The 18,572-nt window shown below is 30.7% G+C and overlaps 2 protein-coding genes across 3 annotated transcripts; both read right to left on the bottom strand.

Annotated features, from left to right (window-relative positions):
- Positions 1-42: 42 nt before the first annotated feature.
- LOC119600280 (DNA-directed RNA polymerases I, II, and III subunit RPABC5) lies at positions 43-524 on the bottom strand. Its single transcript, XM_037950428.1, has 2 exons — positions 302-524; positions 43-236 (listed from the first exon to the last, which is right to left on the bottom strand). The coding sequence occupies exons 1-2, from the start codon at positions 394-396 to the stop codon at positions 128-130; spliced, it is 204 nt and encodes a 67-aa protein (XP_037806356.1). The 5' UTR covers positions 397-524; the 3' UTR covers positions 43-127.
- A 597-nt stretch (positions 525-1,121) lies between these two features.
- On the bottom strand, positions 1,122-17,667 carry LOC119600269 (alpha-protein kinase 1). 2 transcript variants are annotated; one of them, XM_037950391.1, is made up of 5 exons: positions 17,231-17,667; positions 8,089-8,637; positions 1,941-2,741; positions 1,506-1,877; positions 1,122-1,439 (listed from the first exon to the last, which is right to left on the bottom strand). In XM_037950391.1, exons 1-5 carry the CDS (start codon positions 17,234-17,236, stop codon positions 1,242-1,244), a joined length of 1,926 nt encoding a protein of 641 aa, XP_037806319.1. In that variant the 5' UTR covers positions 17,237-17,667; the 3' UTR covers positions 1,122-1,241. The 2 variants fall into 2 exon arrangements, with proteins under 2 accessions (XP_037806319.1, XP_037806318.1); XM_037950390.1 differs by having other exon boundaries at positions 1,506-2,741.
- Between the last annotated feature and the right edge of the window lie 905 nt (positions 17,668-18,572).

Below are 18,572 nucleotides of genomic sequence, written 5' to 3'. Positions count from 1 at the left end.
CCAAACCCATCTTTTAATAAATCTAAAGAATAATACAACAAATTTTCTATTTTTAATAAAATTTGTATATATTTTTAATCATTTAATTTATAAAAACCTAACTTAATCTAATTGTATCCACTCCACATTATTTCTCCAAAGGAGCATAATTCAACAATTTTTCAATCAAATCTACATGACCCAATAACATACGACGGCAACAGTAGCGTTTCAAACCCAAAGCATCCAAGGCATCACTACAAAAACAAGAAACATTAAAAATACTTTTCCATGTCACATACAAAAATTCTCCAATACATACCCTTCCGTGTATTCGGCTTGCAGTAAACCCAAGTAAGATTCCCATTTGTTGCCAATAACTTTGCCACAGGTAAAACAACGTATAGGAATAATCATTTTTTTAAATTTTGTATTAAAAAAGAAATTGCAAAACTAATTTCACAAAAAGCGTGCGTTTCTGCCGTGAGTTAAAAACCAAATAAATGAAATGTCAAACTTCAAAGAACAATAACACAGAGTTGTATGGCATACAATGTATATTAAATGTTAAATAAACCGCTGAACAGTAATGTAAACACGGCCTGCTGAGTAAACTATAGTATAGCATTGCCAGAGGGAAAAATACCGTTAAATATGATCTGGTATCAGGAATAGATTTAAAAATAAAATAATTTAAATAAAATAAATAAATTTAATTTAAAATAATTTAAGGTTAAATATTACTAAAATTGACTATAACATTATTATCGTATACATAATAATTTTTAGTTTCGAAATTCAAAGGCTATTTTGCTATTTGTATCATCTCTTGGAAGTGTTTTTCGATTAAAAAATGAAAAAACTTTCTAAATTTAAATAAATTTTTCAGACATTTATTATGTTGAACAGGTGTGTACATACAAACTATGCCTTCGTTAATACCAAAAATAAAATTTTTTACATCCGTCAAACTTTTGATTTAAATACCCACAAGTCTGGCAATACCTTCTCACTTTAGTAATAACAACCCTGCTTTTTCTCCCTTCATTGTGCAACAACAACAACTAAAACCGTTGTCAAACTTCGCGCGAGTGTAAGCAATTGTTGAAAAATATTGAAATATTAAAACAAGTGTAATTTGTGTAAAAATTAATAAATAAATAATAATATTAAGTTTATTTTCCTATAAATTAAATTCGAGATTATCGTTAATAAAAAATTTGGTTTAGAAATGTGTTGCAAACATAAATTTTACTAAAAATTTACTCTGCTTCATTTGATGAAGTTTCTGTTTGTTGTTCATCTTGTTGTTGGTGCTGTTGATCTTCATTGGAGACCTCAACAGAGGAGGAGACTTCATATAATTCATCTTGTGGCTGTTCATCTTCGACACCAATGGTGTTTTCCACATCTTCAATGGTGCCTTTGACAATGTTGTCGGAACGCTTTTGCAAGCGGGCCTAGAGAAAAGAAAAATAAATTTTGTTAGAAAAAAATTAGAATTAGCTTTGATGCGGACTAATTACTTCTTCTTCATCGGGCACAAAGATTCTTAGGGGAGTATCAGCACCCAATTGTTGCTGTACCAAACGTTGATGTTCCTCAAAGGCAGCTGCCGCTGGATCGTGTTGTTGATGTCTTTGTGGTTGTACAAGAGCTTGTTGTTGGGGCTGTGGGGTAACATATTGGGGATGTTGTTGTTGGAATTGTTGCTGCTGTTGATGGAACTGTTGTAATTGTTGATATTCTAATTGTTGTTGATGCAATTGTTGTTGTTGTTGTTGCAAATGTAATTGTTCCTGTTGTTGTTGCTGGTGGTGTTGCTGCTGTTGCAATTGTTGTTCGTACTGTTCATATTGCTGTCTTTGAGCTTCTGCCTGTTCTTCCTCAACATAAGCCTGTAATAATTGTGAAGAATCTTGATGGGCATTGCCATAATAATTGGACACAACAAAACCTGCCTCAGTGGTTCCCGTAATCGCTGAAGGTGGTCCAGCCAAATTTTGCAAATGGAAGGGTGCCGTATCAATCGATTGTTCTTCATCTAAAGAAGGAGCAGCGATCAAGGGGGCAAAATGTGGCGCTACATCCAAAACTGGATGTATGTTATTGTGGGGATCTTTAGCAGCCTGCAAGATTTGACCATTGCTGGCAACCTCTTGAGTCAAATCGGCATTTACATAACCAGCTGCTACCACGGGCACAGCATCAATGGCAGGTTTGAACAATTGTTGTTGGTGTTGGGTATAAAGGTTATTCGATTGTTGAACCAAGTAAGTGGGATTGTAAATGGGTACGGGGGCGGCAGCTTGGATGGTATGAATAGGTTGTGTATATTGTATGGGATAGATTTCGGGGGCGATTTGTTGGGCAGATTGGGCACCTACAATTTGCAACAAAGGTTGGGCCACCGATAAATGATTGCTTTGAATATCAACGGGCAAAGGTTTGCCATTGCTGGGTGTATTGAAAGGTTCTGTGGCAGGACGTACTGGGGCAGCAGGCAATGAAGGATCTGGATCAGGAGCAACCAATTTTTGGGAGCCAGATAAAGGATCTACATAAGTTTGGTCATTGGTGCTGTCTTCGTTCACTTGGTAATTGTACTTTTGTTGATGATAAACTTGGGGCTTAGGAGTAGAGGGTGGCAAATAGGTTTCCTCTGGATGCAAATGATTATCTTGTATAGACAAATTGGGAGCGGGTATGGTGTGTATGGGAGCAAAGTTATCGGAGATGAAATCAAAATGATGATGATCCAACTAAAAAGAGAATAAGGTTTATATTATAAATATAATAAAAATAATAATATGGCAACTCTGCCTGAGTAGACGTATTTTTTGACAGCTAGTCTTTTTTATTTTCTTAAAATACAATTTAATTGTGCTTTTTGCTTTAATAAATTTTAAATTACGCTTGGTTTAACTGTATTAAAGTTTAAATACATTAAATAATAAAAATCTAAATATATAATAATAAAGATATCCGTAAAACATCTTTAAAGTTGCTGCTGCTGCTGTGTTGTTGTGTTGCTTTTATTATTTTTTCATTTGTACACAACATATGTATGTATGTACGTACATTGTACATGAACATTGCAAACACAACATAATTTTGCTGCCATTTTATGTACACAAATATTTTTTGTTTTCAACAAGATGCCTTCAACCAGAACCTATAAATGTGGTACTTGTTCACTTATCATTAATAAAACACAAACAAGTGTCCTTTGCAAGTCCTGCAATGTATGGTACCATGCCAAGTGTGTCAATATAAGTGAAGACACACTTAAAAGGCTTATGGAGGTAAAGTCCATTGTTTATCTTTGCGACAACTGTAGCTCCAATAATACATCTGGTTTGCAAGAAATGGAAAAGAGATTGCGTGATGAAATTGTTGGTATCGATAAGAAAATTGACAGCTACATGCAACGTAAAGAAGATGACTTGAACAGCCTTAAAAGAGCTTTTACTGAGGCCATAAATGAGTTCAAATCTGAGATGTCCTCTTATCGAAAGGAACTGCAGTCAGACATTATAAACTGTAGTAAGCTTATTAAACAAGTGGATGCATCCACAAGCTCCAAAATTTCTGCTCTTGAAGAAGAGAATAATGTGCTGCATAAACGTTTAAATCGCGCTGATGTTGTTGTTGTTGGGTTGCCTGGTGGTCTGGATGATTTGGTTGCTACTGCCATCAAAATTTGTTCCCATTATAATATTAACGTTACCCGTGGTGATATAAATTACGTTTGTTATATGCATAATCGTAAAGCGTTGTTAGTGAAGTTTAATAGCGTGCATTTGAGGGATTGTGTGATGAAGGAATACTACAAAACGCGTACGCTGAAAGTGTGTGATGTAATGGGTGGTGAGATTGATCGTCGGGTGTATCTCAATGACCATCATTCTCCTGCTGCTGCCAAACTTAATATGATATGTCGTCGACTGCTTCGCCTTAAAGTTATTACTAAATATAAAATTCTAAATGCTGATAAAGTTAAGGCAAAATTAACACTTTCTGATAATGATGAGGTAATTTATAATATTAAAGAATGTGCTGAGCTGCTAAATTCCAATGTGGATCATTAATTTATACATTAATTTATTTCTTTCACTGATGCTTATAAGCATACATATTTTTTTTTTTTTTTTTTTCATTTTTACACTTTGTTATTATTATAATTGTTATTATTGTCTTCTTGAAGTAATAATTTTGAAACTTTTGTATAAAATACCAATATTTTAAACATCTCTTTAGTGCTATTTTTTTTTTTAATTTATCAAGTAAATTTCATTTTTGTAAAACGCTTTCTCCAGTGTTATACAACGGTATTTTTCCATGCTACATGAAAACAAAAATGTCAAAAGATTTCTTCCATAATTATATACGCCATCTTTTTTTTATTATTTTCTCTTCTTTGCGAAGGAAAATTTAAATATTATTAAATGAAAGGATTATGTTCGTATTCTGCAATTGGAATAATGATAATTATAACAATTAATTACTTATAATTGAAATTAATATGAATTGCCAGTTTTAATTATTTGGAAAACCTAATTGTTAAAGTTAATTTGCATAATTGTTACATTTGTTATATAATATTTTTTTGATCTCATACCTATTTACTTTAGACTAGCTGTCAGCCAATGTAAATGTAAATATATTTGAATAATGTTTAGTATTTTAATATTGTTAAATTTTTATCACTTTTTACTTAATTTTATTTGTTTTCCCCACGTAATGTTTGCTTCTTATTTTGATGTTTTCTGATGATAATATTGGTCCATTGATTAATAGTGGTACTCACCTGAAGAATATCTTACAACCTCATTTAAATCAATTTAAAGTTGCACATTTGAACTGCCAAAGCATTAGACCCTCAACTTATACATCAAAATTTGATGAATTTAAATATCTTTTGAATGGATCATTTTTAGATGTGTTTGCAATTTCAGAAACTTGGCTTAAACCGCAGATTTCAACACGCTCAGTCAATGTACAGGGCTATAACTTTTGCCGAAATGATCGTCATGGTTCAAGAGGTGGTGGTGTTGGCATTTATGTGTCTAAATCATTGAAATTTAAGATTGTATTTAAAACAACTCTACCTGGAGTTTGTGAGTCATTGTTTTTAGAAATTTATTTTAACAACTTGAAGATTCTGTTTGGTGTGGTTTATCTGCCTTACGGTGACATTGATACCTTCGAATCTGAACATTTTCAGCTTCTTTCCACTTACTCCAACGTGATTATTGTTGGTGATTTTAATTATAATTTATTTGACACCTCGAAGTCAGTAATTTTTCGTTCCCTATGTTCAGGTTTGGGGCTCAGTATAATACATAATTGCAAACCAACCCACTTTGATATCTCTCATCGCTCTACATCTCTAATTGATTATATGTTGATTACTGATAGTTTGGAATTGCGATATTCGGATCAATATCAATACCCTGCATTATCCCATCATGCTGTAATATGTGCCTGTTTTGGTTTTAATATAAGTCATGTAAATGAATATATTGAATACCTTAATTATAATGGAATTGATTGGGATGGTGTTATAAGGTTTTTGTCTGATTTTGATACATCTGTAATTTATGCTTCCAGTGATGTGGACTTAATATGCTCTAGTTTATGCTCTCTTTTTCAATCATTATTGCTTTTTGTGCCTGTAGTTAAAAAAAAAATCAAATTTGATAATGATGTTTGGATGACGTCCAATAAAGTTGTTTTAGCAAAATCTTTAAGAGACTTGGCTTTTCTAGCATACAGGAAAAATAAAACTGCTCTGAATTGGAAGATATTTTGCAAACATCGCAATAAAGCAAAAAGAGTTATTCGTGTTGAAAAAAGGCGATATTTTTCGAAATTATTTAGTAATCTTGATGGACCGGGTATATGGAGAGTGCTTAGGAATGTTGGGTGTCTTGGTGATGATGATCAGTCTTCTAATTTGGATGTTAATGTTATTAATGATTATTTTGTAAACTATGGAGTAGATGATACAAGTTTTTCTATAGAGAATATTCAATTTCCGGATAGTGGGGTGTCATTTCGATGTGTTGATGAATCTGAAGTTTTAATTGCTTTAAATAAAGTGCGATCAAATTCTACTGGGACTGATGGCGTTTCTATTCGGTTCATTAAATTAATATTTCCTTATGTATCTGATTTATTGATTCACTTATTCAACTCCATTTTGTTGACTTCTAAGTTCCCAGCTGGTTGGAAGACGGCTCGTGTCGTTCCGATTCCCAAATCGAAAGTTATCACTGGACCTGAAGATCTTAGACCTATTTCTATACTTCCTGCACTTTCAAAAGTAATGGAACATCTTATTAAGGAACAAATTTTGAGTTTTACAACAATAGAATTCTATCACTCCCAATATGCTTTTCGTCAGGGTTACAATACCACTTCTCTCCTTCTTGATCTAACTGATTCTATCAGAGAAAATATTAATAATGACCATTTTAGCGTACTTGTTTCATTAGACTTGTCGAAGGCTTTTAATTCTATTAATTTTCGGAGGATGATTGACAAACTTAGACTTGAATTTGGATTTTCTATGACGGCTTGTAAACTTATTTTATCCTATCTTCAAGGTAGATCCCAGTATGTAAGACTTAATGGTGTTGATTCGGGTTTAGTTCGAGTTAAATCAGGTGTTCCTCAAGGTTCGGTCCTGGGACCTGTATTGTTTAATATGTACATTAATGATCTGCCTAGCCTCATTAATACGACTATATGCAAAACGTTTTTATATGCAGATGATGTTGCTTTACTGTTTAGCTGCAGTCGTGATTTTAGTGATGTTTTGTGTACTAATATAGATTATTGCCTTCGTTCTATCTCTAGCTGGTCTGTAAGAAACTATTTGTCTATTAACGCTTTGAAGACTAAGGCTATTGTCTTTAATCCAATGGATAGATTTAATGTTAACTTCGATGTTTTTATTGATGGTGTTAAAATTGAGTTTGTGGATCAACTTAAATTCCTAGGATTTATTTTGGATAGTAAACTTAATTTCAGTTCGCATATAGGTTATACTGTTTCAAAGGTTTTGCACACTTTACGGAAAATTTTTTCTATAAATATTCATTATCCTCTTCATATCAGATATAAACTGGCTTATTCTCTTCTTATGTCACAAGTCTTATATGGACTTGAAGTTGTGGCAGGAGCTAATGGCACTGGCTTATCTAGGATAAACCGCATTGTTAATACGATAGTTCGTTTTGTCTACAATGTTGAGCGGAGACATCATATTTCACAATATGTTGAACAATTTTTAAAATGCAGCTTTGAGAATTTTGTAAAACTTCGGTGTATTACTTTTTTTCATACTGTTATTAAAAATGGAAGACCGTTACCCTTGTTTAAAAGATTTACCTTTAGTAGATCAATTAGAAGACCGCAGATTTTAATACCTAGAATTACAAATTCATTTTACGAAAGATCATTTTTGATACGAACTGCTCGGTGTTGGAATTTTTTACCGGCTGAATTGCGTATTTTTTCACACTCTAATAATGTTTTCCGTCTTAAACTGTTAAATTTTTTCACAAATGTTGGATATGTATAATGCTTGTTATATCTTCTGCAAACTTATTAAATTATTATTGGTAAGTAAGATTAACTGTTATTTGTTTCTTGGAAATGTAACTATAATTTTCTTTAACCTTAACTTAACTTTCTGCTTTTTTTTAACCTCAAATAATGCTTTTTTAACCTTAAAATAATACAAGCAAAAGAAGGTTTTTGTCGCTATTAATTTGGGCCATTATTCTTTTTCTTAAAATTACTGCTTTTATATACTTCTTCTTGTTGCTTTTTGACATTACGGTTGGGGAACCATTAAAATTTTGATAGAATCTGATTAAAATTTATTTATTTTTGTATTGTATATATATATATATATATATATATGTACATATATATAATTTTATTTTATTTTAATTATTTATGCTTAGGTGATAATTACTAAGTAATATGTTAGATTGGCCTTAAAGGCTTTGTATTACTTGAATGAATGAATAAATAAAATAAAATAAAAATATTAATGTAATATTAAGTGAATGAAGTCCCCAAAAAAACACTTACCGGCAATTGTTGTAAATCACTATAGGTTTGAGTCTGTGTAGTGGGTATTTCATATTTGAAGGGTACATCATAACTGGTGGCTGGCTTGTGTACTGGAGATAGTTTTGTTTTTGTATTTGTCAATTTAATTTTCAAAGGTTTACGTTGGAATGTGGGATTTTTCATATATGACTGAGCTGCTTGCAGTTTAATAGGTCTCTGTTGTCCCCTTAGATGTGTAGCTCCAGCATTAATATGATGATGTACATGACTATGACTCAAATGATGAGGGGAGAGTAAATGGGCATGAGCATGACTGTGAGCATGTGCATGTGTATGGGCGGCATGAGAGTGTGCCAAATTTGGACGTCCTTTCAAAACTAAAGGAACTGGTTGATCACTACGTATCTGTACTACTAGAGTTTTTTGTTTGTTATTTGGTCCACGGGCAAAAGCTACTTGTTTGCTATTTTTGGGGCCATGATAGGAATAGGGCGCATGTTTTCCCAAAGCAGGTTCTCCCCAGGCCACAGCCAAAAGGGCGAAGAAAAGTAGAGTTAAATAAAAAGGCTGTAAAGAAAGATATGAATAAAATTATATTAATTGTTAAATTGTGTTTGTTCAAAAAAAGTGTTATAAACATTCAAGTGAAATTTAAAGACTGTAGACTGAATGTGAAAAGACATATGAAACCAGGAACTACTAAACAATCCAGGAACGGACAAATAAAATAAGGCAGCAACAGCACCCAAGCAAAGTGAGTACAATTGTAAATTGTTTAATTCTTTTCTAGTTTTATTTTCATATTGTAGGCGAACTTTTTTGTTTAATTTTTTAATAATAATGCAAATTAAAACAAAAACTACATTTGCGATTTTTCAAATATTATAGGATTTTCATATTTACTGGCGAGTCTGCTATTCGTGTAAGATCTTTAATTAAACAAATTTAAATTGAAATATTTTTTGAATGCTGGTTTTGTACCCTTCAATAAATGCTAAATAGTTTAATTACATTTTACTTAATGTATACAATTAGGAAACCAAATTTATTTATATGTAATTAATTCTTCCTTTTGGTTACTTTGTTGTGCATTTAAAGGCTTTAATAGAAACTCTATTAACTGTAACATTTGCAATAAAATATCGTGCAAATTAGAGTTTTTAATTTTGTTACAATTTGCGTTACTTTTGATTTAATTTTGTTTTGAAGAAAATTATATTTCCTCCTAGTTTAGTGTTTTGCGTGTATTTTTTTTTCATTTCAAATGTTAAAATCTGGTGCAAAGCACAGAAATTTTTGGAATGATGGAAACAATTTTTTAAATGCGCTATTAATTTTGCGACATAAAGGCCAGGTGTTTAGGATAAAGTGTTTCAGTAAGTTAAACTGGGTTTAAACTCAGTAGTAATGGCAACAAACTGCTGTACTGAAAGAGCATTTTTATAGCAATAGGTGGATATTTTATTAAAAACTTATTCGTGTCGAATATTGTAGGAATTCCCGTAATTATTCCCGAATTATGAAGGGATTTCCGGACAGGCGGTCTATGGACTAAACATTAAGGAAATCCTTAATATGATTTAAAATTATTTACAACATTGAGTAAATTTTGTATAAAGATAATTGTATATTAATCATAATTATGAGCTATCGGAGGGTCCAGTTGTATGAGTACTATGTAAAATAATGTTCCGATTTCAAACAGTTTTATTAGGCTTAGTTATGGGGTCATTTTATCTTAGAAACCTGGACATGTACTTTGACAATTACGTTTACATGGACAGACATAGGCTCAAGGATATGGAGATATTATGCGCAGAATTTGTGACTTTTTTGGCAAACCTATTCCGAAATTTTGAACTCTTACTTGTCGACAATTCAAATTAATTGATATAAAACTAAGAAGCTGGTTGGAAGCAAACTGTCAAGAATAGTGATAAGCACCGTATCAAGATAAGATGACACTCGCCAGAGGTCTTGTAGTTAATATTGATACGGCATTAGATTCAGCCTATTGCAGTGAGCTATCTCAATAGCTTTTTTAATTGTTGAGATATCATCCGTTGAAGATGACGGACGGACGTACAGACATCGTTAAATCGAATCAGAATATAATTTTGAATCGATTGGAACAACTTCGGATAGGTGTATATCTTATATTTTTATTCGTTATAAACAATATTAACAAAGCATAACAACCTCTGCACTATAGCAGTGTACGGTGTAAATACCAAGAATAGAGAGAAGAAGAAATACGATACGTTAGATGTTAAGCCTTTATTTAAAAGTTAACGGAATGGACTTGGACATGACATACAAGATTTTATAAATAAAGTTGTCTGGGTGATGTTATAACGTCTCAAAAAGTGATAAAAATGGCATTTTTTCAAACATCAAAATACGATATCTCAAATACAAAATGTGATGGAGAAAATCTGATACGGATTTAGTGCGGCTCAATCCTTTAGAAAAGTATAATTTGGTTTCAGGGTTTCGATTTTTATCAAATTTTATCGGCATGTGTAATTTTTAAAATTAAATGAAAACAAGTAAGAAAGTATAGTCGGGCTTGGCCGATCATATGATACCCTACACCAGTTATGAATATTAAATGTGATTTATTTTTCATAATAACGCATTTATCTTGAATATTACCTCGATTCCGATTATATTATTTAAGCAATTTATTGACGAAAAACTTATTTTCTAAAAGAGGCTTAATATGGGGGATAGGAGCAAATGTGGACCGATCCCGACAAAATGGTCAGGATAGATTTGTATTTATATAATATTTGTCTGTGCTAAATTTCATGGCAATAACAGTGCTAATGAATGAATTGCGGATATTCAAGTCACTTTCTGAAGGGGGCTTTTTATGGGGCCTAGGGTCAAATGAAGTCCGATTATTTCGAAATTCGGCAAGGTCATCAAGGCTTGTATAAAACTTAGTTGTGTGAACTTTCATCGAGATACATTTATATTATACATAATTATGAGCTCAAAAGCCCTTTTCGGAGGTTCAGTTGTATGGGGGCTAAGTGAAATAATGGAGCGATTTTAACCATTTTCAAAACAAACTTGTATTCCAAATTTCATCAAATTATCTTGAAAATTGCGACCTGTACTTTGATAAAAACGTTTACACAAAGACAGGCGGATGGACATCGTTAAATCGATAGAATCGATAAATAGATAGATAGAAATCCATTTCAATGGACCCGTTTGCTCTTCTTCTTAAACACTTGCTTTTTAGAACAAATTCTAAATTTGTTCTTGGAACCTTTTTATATTAAGGGTCTTATTCATAAAGTTTTATAGCACAAATTTTGTAAATATTTTTGTTTTATAAATCTTTGAAAAAAGTTTATGAATATGATCGATCCTAAACATTTTATTTTTAATTTAATATTTTAATTTTCATTGGGTACATCTTCATTAAACCATTAGACAGTTTTAAAAGACTTTTAAGCCATAATAAACAAATTTACTTTGTTTTAACAACTTTCGTTAATCTTAACAACTTTTTGAATTAATGTTTAATGAAATTATTAAATAGTTTTACTCTTACCATTAAACACTTTCTATAAAACAGATAACTATAAAAGATTTAACTCTACTATGACAAAAAAAAAACAGCAATATGCTTATGGTAACATCCAGATAATATAAAACAAATAATTAATAATTTAACAACTTAATTCTTTTTTTTTTAATAAAATTTATCAAATATTTTTTTATTATTATTAACCACTTTCTAAAAAGCCATAATAGTCAGGTTTTTTTTTCTTTACTATTTTTGTTAAAAAATTAAATATGTTTAAATCTATAAAAAAAAACATAAACAGTAACAACAAAGCTAGTAGTGCAATTAAATCAATGAATTTCTTGATTACATTAAAGAAAAATCATAAAAATTTAATTCATAAATAAAATCATGTTTTAGATTTCAAAAAAAAAAAAAAAAATACACACGTTTAATAACGTATTATTTGTTGTTGTTAGTTACAAATAAATAAATATAATTTGCACATAAAATCACGTCTCCTCATTAAAGTGGCCTTAGACATGACTCGATCGTTATGCTTGTCGTTTTAGTTACTTTATTGATGTTTTGCTTGTTTAGTGGTTTAGGTCTTTGCTTCAAAATACTTAACACGCCAGTCAATCTTTCTTTGGTAATGTCTGTTAAATTGTCAAGTGTAAATATGTCTAAGAAGAGTAGTAGTTTTCTTTTGGTTTTGTTTTCTTAAACTGTAAACACTTTTACTTTAAACTTAAACAATTGTTCAATTTTGGTCATCACCGTCTGTCAGTCAGTTGTGTTAAAGAAATTATAACTCTACTTCCTTAGGAAATGTATTGTACATTTAAGGTCGTTTTTTTAAACGTGACTTTTAATTTGTTTCTATTTTTTTTTGTATGATAGAATTCCCTTTTGTTTTAACTGCTAATAGGTGCTCTGCAGCGGGTGAAATTTTTTATTATTACAAATTTTCTATTAACGTTTTATGCATTTTAATTTGTTAATTATTTAACTGTTGTTTTTTTTCACCCAAAATTTTTAATAACCATTATAATGTTATGGGCAGGGATACAAATAAATTTATAAATTTTTTGAAAATTTATGACTTGTTTATAAAATTAGTGTTAAATTATGTCACAATTATACACTTTAGTATTTAGTAGGGTCTGCTATTAACTTGTTAAACTCTGCAGGTGAATTTTAGTCAGTAGTTTTAAATTTCCGTTTGAATTTAAAAATATTGACCTAAAATTCGAAAATAGATTTTCAGATTTCTATTTTAATAGAAACTCTTTTCTATTGACCTTTTAAAAAATTCATGCAAACTAAGGGATCAATTTTAAATCACCGATTTATGTTCAATATTTTGACCTAAAGTTTTGATTAAAAATTCAGCCGGATATTTATGGTTCTCTATTGTCATTGACTTAGTAAGTTATTCTGAGTCGATTTAGTTGACACACAATCAGCTGATCCTTGATCAAAGTCAGCAGTTTCAGTCGTAATTCAGGCCTGAGTTGGGGAACAGCTCTCGCGTCATCGCGATTATTTTTTAAAACGCCTTCAGGCTTGTGTTTGTTGCCTGGCTTTCGACAGTTTTGCGTCTCGCTCGCACTGGTGTAGTGTATTACTTCATGTAACTGTTCAAAGTTATATGTTGTCTACATTAACCTCGTGATTTCGTATCACCTCAAGTGAGGTTATGTTTTATTGGTAGAGACCATAGAATTCTCAAACGTTTATACCCTGGTGGAGACCATTAAAACTCAACCGTTTATACCCTGGTGGAGACCATTAAATCTCAACTGTTTATACCCTGGTGGAGACTATTAAAACTCTTCAACTTTACTGGTGGAGTACCATTAAAAACTCAAATTTTACTAAAGTGTTTAAAGGTTTCCAGCTTCCTATTTGAAGATATAGGTCGACTTGGAGGATTTCCTTTAAACCAGCGTGGGATACCCTGGCATTTTACTTAGTTTCGTATTCTTTATAGATATATGGAGATACCATTTCATTTGATATACATAATGTCTGGGAAAATAACTATTTCTTTGATATATATTCGAGCATAGACTCAAAGATATGGAGATATTATGCGCAAAATTTGTGACTTTTTTGTAAAACTTATGCCGAAATTTTGAACTCTTTCCTGTCGGCAACTCTTACTGTCGGAAACAAACTGTTAAGAAGAGTGGTATGGAACGTGTCAAGACAAGACTCCACGCACCAGAGGTATTGTAGTTTATATTAATGTGGCATTAGATCAAGCCTATATCAGTGAGATATCTCAATAGGTTTTTGAGTCTAAACCTAGATAATTCACCAAGATTGGATGTAATGGATTTGCTTAAGAATCTATTCATATTGCTATCTAGTTCTGGCCACTCGTAGAGATGATGGAAATCCATTTCCTCCATTGCAAGTGCTAGATAGATCGCCTTGATGAGAATAGAGAAGGTAGGAACTCGTTTCCTCTGCAACTGCAACTAAATCCTTTGAAAGGAATCTTAAGCCGAATTGCATATCTGCTCAGCAGCCAGTGTTTAGTTATTACTGACAGCAACTTCGATATATCTAGCCTATTTCAGGTTAGAAGTTGCTTAATGTGTTTCTCTTTCGGAAAGAAGCCCACATTAACTTGGTCCTTCTAAACGTATCTAGATCAATAAATGTTATGAATGTCTTGCACATGTATAAAAGACAATAAGAACTAGAGCTAACAATAAGAATAAGAGCTAATTTTACCGATTGGAATATTACATTTATATGGTTTGGAATATTACATTTATATTCAGCTACTCTTAATAAATCCCAACGGAGTTGGAACTAAAAGAACATTGGAGATATCCTAAACAGATTGACTTCTGCCAGATGATCCAGCCTTGATAGATCCTACTTGCATTGCCTGATCAATAGGGAATTTGTAAAGTTTAATGACCACGAACATTTAGGTCTGTGTGTCAGGTAATATATTCTGTTGGTTGATTCAAACTTAAGCACTTCGTAAGCACTATGAATGAATGAATGAATTATAGACTCCAAATGGAAGAAAGTAAGCTTTCTTCTCAAAGTTCGCCTATCAGTTTATATTACCCAATATCATTTAATTAAAATACAATTAAATCAATATATTTCTCATTTTAAACAAATTTCATTACATTGTCTTTTATCTAAAATATGTATTAAGTATTAATGTTTCATTCATATTTGTTTAAAAATAAAATTATGTTGTCTACAGTTATTTGTTTTATTGTTTATTTCTTTGTATTTATTAATTCCATATTTATTTTTGAAACTTATTGCGTGTGTTTTATCATATAGTTTTTTTTTCTTAATAAGATGTACTTACTCACTAGTGTATGCATCAGTGAATGAGTTCACTTACAGCATTAATTGGTGCACGTAATCATATAGTCTTTAATTTAATCATTGTTATTTGAAAATTTTATTTGGTTTGTTTAAAGTTATAAATGAAAACTAAATTGTATTGTTTTTCTTCTACTTCGCCAAAAATGTTTAAAAAGGTAATGGGAGTTCAGAAAGATTTATCTATGTATATGGTTATAGTTAAGGTGGCCATTTTTACAGTTTAGAAAAAATTATTTTAAAATTATAAGATTGAAATTTAAGATTCTGTTTTTTTTTTTCGAGAATATTCCAAGAATCTTTATGTTCAAAGCTATTGTTAATATTGCATACTTTTAGGCATATAAGAAATGAATTTTCTAATAGAATAAAAATGGGAAAAGTTTTTTTTGTTATAATATTGATACTATTTTGTATAGAAATGTTAAGTTAACTTTGTTATTGTTGTAACAGTTTCACTGTGAAGTTAACGTTTTCTTCCTGGCCGGGAACTAGTATTTATGAATCTGAAATAATGCAAAAGTACATCTCTTGCAGAGAACTTAATCACAGAACCGACTAAGACACTACAAACTACCGGTGCATCCAAAACCAGAACTCTAGCTATATAATTGACATGAAATTAGATCCTACATTAATTTGATAAGTTAAGAAACGACTTTATTTATGTCATAATTCCATTAACACATTGTAGTGAAATATATCAAAGTCTCTCGAGGAGAATTGAACTCCCAGCCCTGAATATGACAGACTAGAACTTTGCTAAATTATTAACCTAGGACATCCAAACCAGTGCTGAAATCAATTTTGATATGTAAAACCTATAATGGACTGTTGATCCCCAAACATTGCTCGACTAAAATATTCCATCAAAACTTCATTTTTATATGCAAAACTTAAAATCGTCTGTATATTCTTAAATAAGGCCCTCAACTGGCCAAATAGTGGAAATTCGAGATTGTCCATATTTTCCTTAAAAAACCCATAATGGGCTTTATATCGATAAATAGAGAAAATAGTAATAATCTGAGCTCTATAAGATTTTCCTTTAAAAATCCATATTTCGGCAAATTGTTATCGCCCATATTTTCCTTTAGAAATAGGTTTTGATATGCAAAACCTAAGATCCTTAAATACGTCCCATTTGAGCAAATAGTGAAAATCTGTGATAATTAACATTATCCATCAAAAATTCATATTTAAACAAATAGTGGATTCTGTTATCATTCATATTTTCCTTTAGATAACAGTTTTTGTATATAAAACCTAAAATCGGCTGTAGATTCTTAAATACGTCCCACATGAACAAATAGTGAAATCATATTTAAACAAATAGTGGAATCTGTTTCCTCACTCACATTTCCTTTTAGAAAAATAGGTTGTAGATCCATAAATATGGCTTCAATTGAAAAAATATTGAAAATCAGTGATCTCCCAGTGATCTTTAAAAAACCTATAATAAGAAGCTGCAGCCTCTTAAATTGAGCAAATAATGAATATCCGTGATCACTCATATTTTCCATTCGAAATAGTTTCTTATATGAAAAGATCCTTAAATAACGCTCTTTATATCTCTTATCTCTTTATAATCTTAATGGTCATTTTAGGTCCTTTATTAGAAATTCGACATGTGTGAAGTATATTAAAATGTCAAAAGTTAAGCAAATATACTTTAGCAAATGACTTCAATTGTCAAGGAACTAAAAATCAGATTCAATTAAGCCAAATCGTTTTTTGAGGTAAATGCTATCGCAACCGCAAGATCCCTGATTTCATTAACATTTATCATTCAGGGTATTTGTTATTACTCTGATTCCTTTTACCGCTTGTTTAAATTATTTATTGTTACACTGTAAAACCACTTTCATTTCAATAAAACAGAGAACGAAAGTTATTTCCTTATTTGGAAAATTGGTTTGAAATGAAAAGAAAAACGTTTGCTCTAAAGCATAAATGAGAAATGTGATAATAAATATTTCCATAAAGAAATCTTGAACATCAACTTTGGTAAATAAAACATAATTCAAATTTAATTTAATTTAAATTAAACAATTCTAAGATATTTAACACATTAATTGTACATATATATGGTCAACTCATTAAATCGCCGACAATGATTTACACAATTTTCCAATAAATTTTTTAGTTTATCACAATAAAATTTTTTCATTAAACACCTCAGGTGAAAACTTGGCACAAAAATAACAACAAAAAGAATTTCACTTAAAATAATTGGGTTTTTAAACAACACTTTCTTTCTACACTTACCTTCATTGTATTTGTTGGTTTCTTAATAAATTAGTTTAAAATTAAAGTAAATAGTTTTTGAAATTTTTTAGAAGTATAGTTTCAGTTATTTTTTTATTTTAGTTTAAAAATTTTAGCAAAGTAAGAAAAAAAGTATATAGATCAATAGATACGTTTCGATTTAAGCGTAATGTTATCGAACACGTTTAATCCAACAATAAGTAAAGAAAAATTAAAATTGCTATTAAATATATAATCACATCAATTAGCTTCATGACACTTGATGTGTTAATTCGCAAACAAAAACAAATTTATTCAAACACTTTATTAAAATTTCGCAATGAATTAGTATTATTTTTATTCAATAAATATTTTTTTCTGATACCAATTACAACTCCGACGACCAACAGTTTATTAAGAAATTTCAAAGTCAACTGAAAGAAATATCGGCAACAGAATGCAACAAAACCTCTAAACAAATAATAATAATAATGAAATTGTTAATAAGTAATAGTAATAGCAGCCAGCAATAGTAGCAACAGTTGCTTACTGTGATAATAACAATAATAATAATAATAATACACAAAAACAAAATGTTGTTGTAATTTAGTTGCCTCTGCTTTTAAACCACCGGTCTTATAACTAACGTCTGTCATCCATATCCAAACATACCACGCTGTTCATATTTGTATTTTACCATTGCATTGGAAAGAAACACTTGATCAACACACGCACTCTCTCTTTGGAAACTCACTATACACATTTGATTATTTCGTATTTTGTCTTGAATGTTGTACATTAACGATCACTTATTTATACTCATGGAGTGGAGTGTGTATGACCATACCTGGAGTTGTTGTTGATGGAAAGTGCTGGTCAGGCATAGATTTTTGAGCGACGCGGTTCGTTTCTTGTGGCATGCAAACGTGCTTCATGCACAAAACTTTAACGTATGATTAAAACAAACAAAAAAGTAAATAGAAAGAAAAAAAAGTTAAAATATTTTTGAAAACAAAACAAGCCAAGACAACAAATAATAAATTGCAAATTGTTTTGTTTGATATAGTGGCCTATAATTGGCAAAAGAAAATAGAGACAATTACAGCAATTATTTGTAGTTGTAGCAACAACAATATACGTGCATATATTTCTGATGGGTTTTTTCTGGAAAAATAAACAAAACTCTGGTTTAATTTAGATGTATAACACAATGGGTTCGATATGAAGTCGGTGATCAGTCATATTTTTTAACAGAAACCCTTTTTTATGAATAACCTAAAAATGAGTATAGATCCTTAGAATACTTTCCTATGTATTGAGAAAATAGTGAATGTATGAGATCACTTACATTTTCCATAAAAAA

This window comes from Lucilia sericata, unplaced genomic scaffold (assembly GCF_015586225.1).
Source record: "Lucilia sericata isolate MDLA Ls3-8-SP2 unplaced genomic scaffold, ASM1558622v1 Contig000109F_arrow, whole genome shotgun sequence".
In the NCBI taxonomy this organism is placed as follows: domain Eukaryota; kingdom Metazoa; phylum Arthropoda; class Insecta; order Diptera; family Calliphoridae; genus Lucilia; species Lucilia sericata.
The sequence above is the reverse complement of the archived record's forward strand: the minus strand, read 5'-3'. Positions and strand labels throughout refer to the sequence as shown.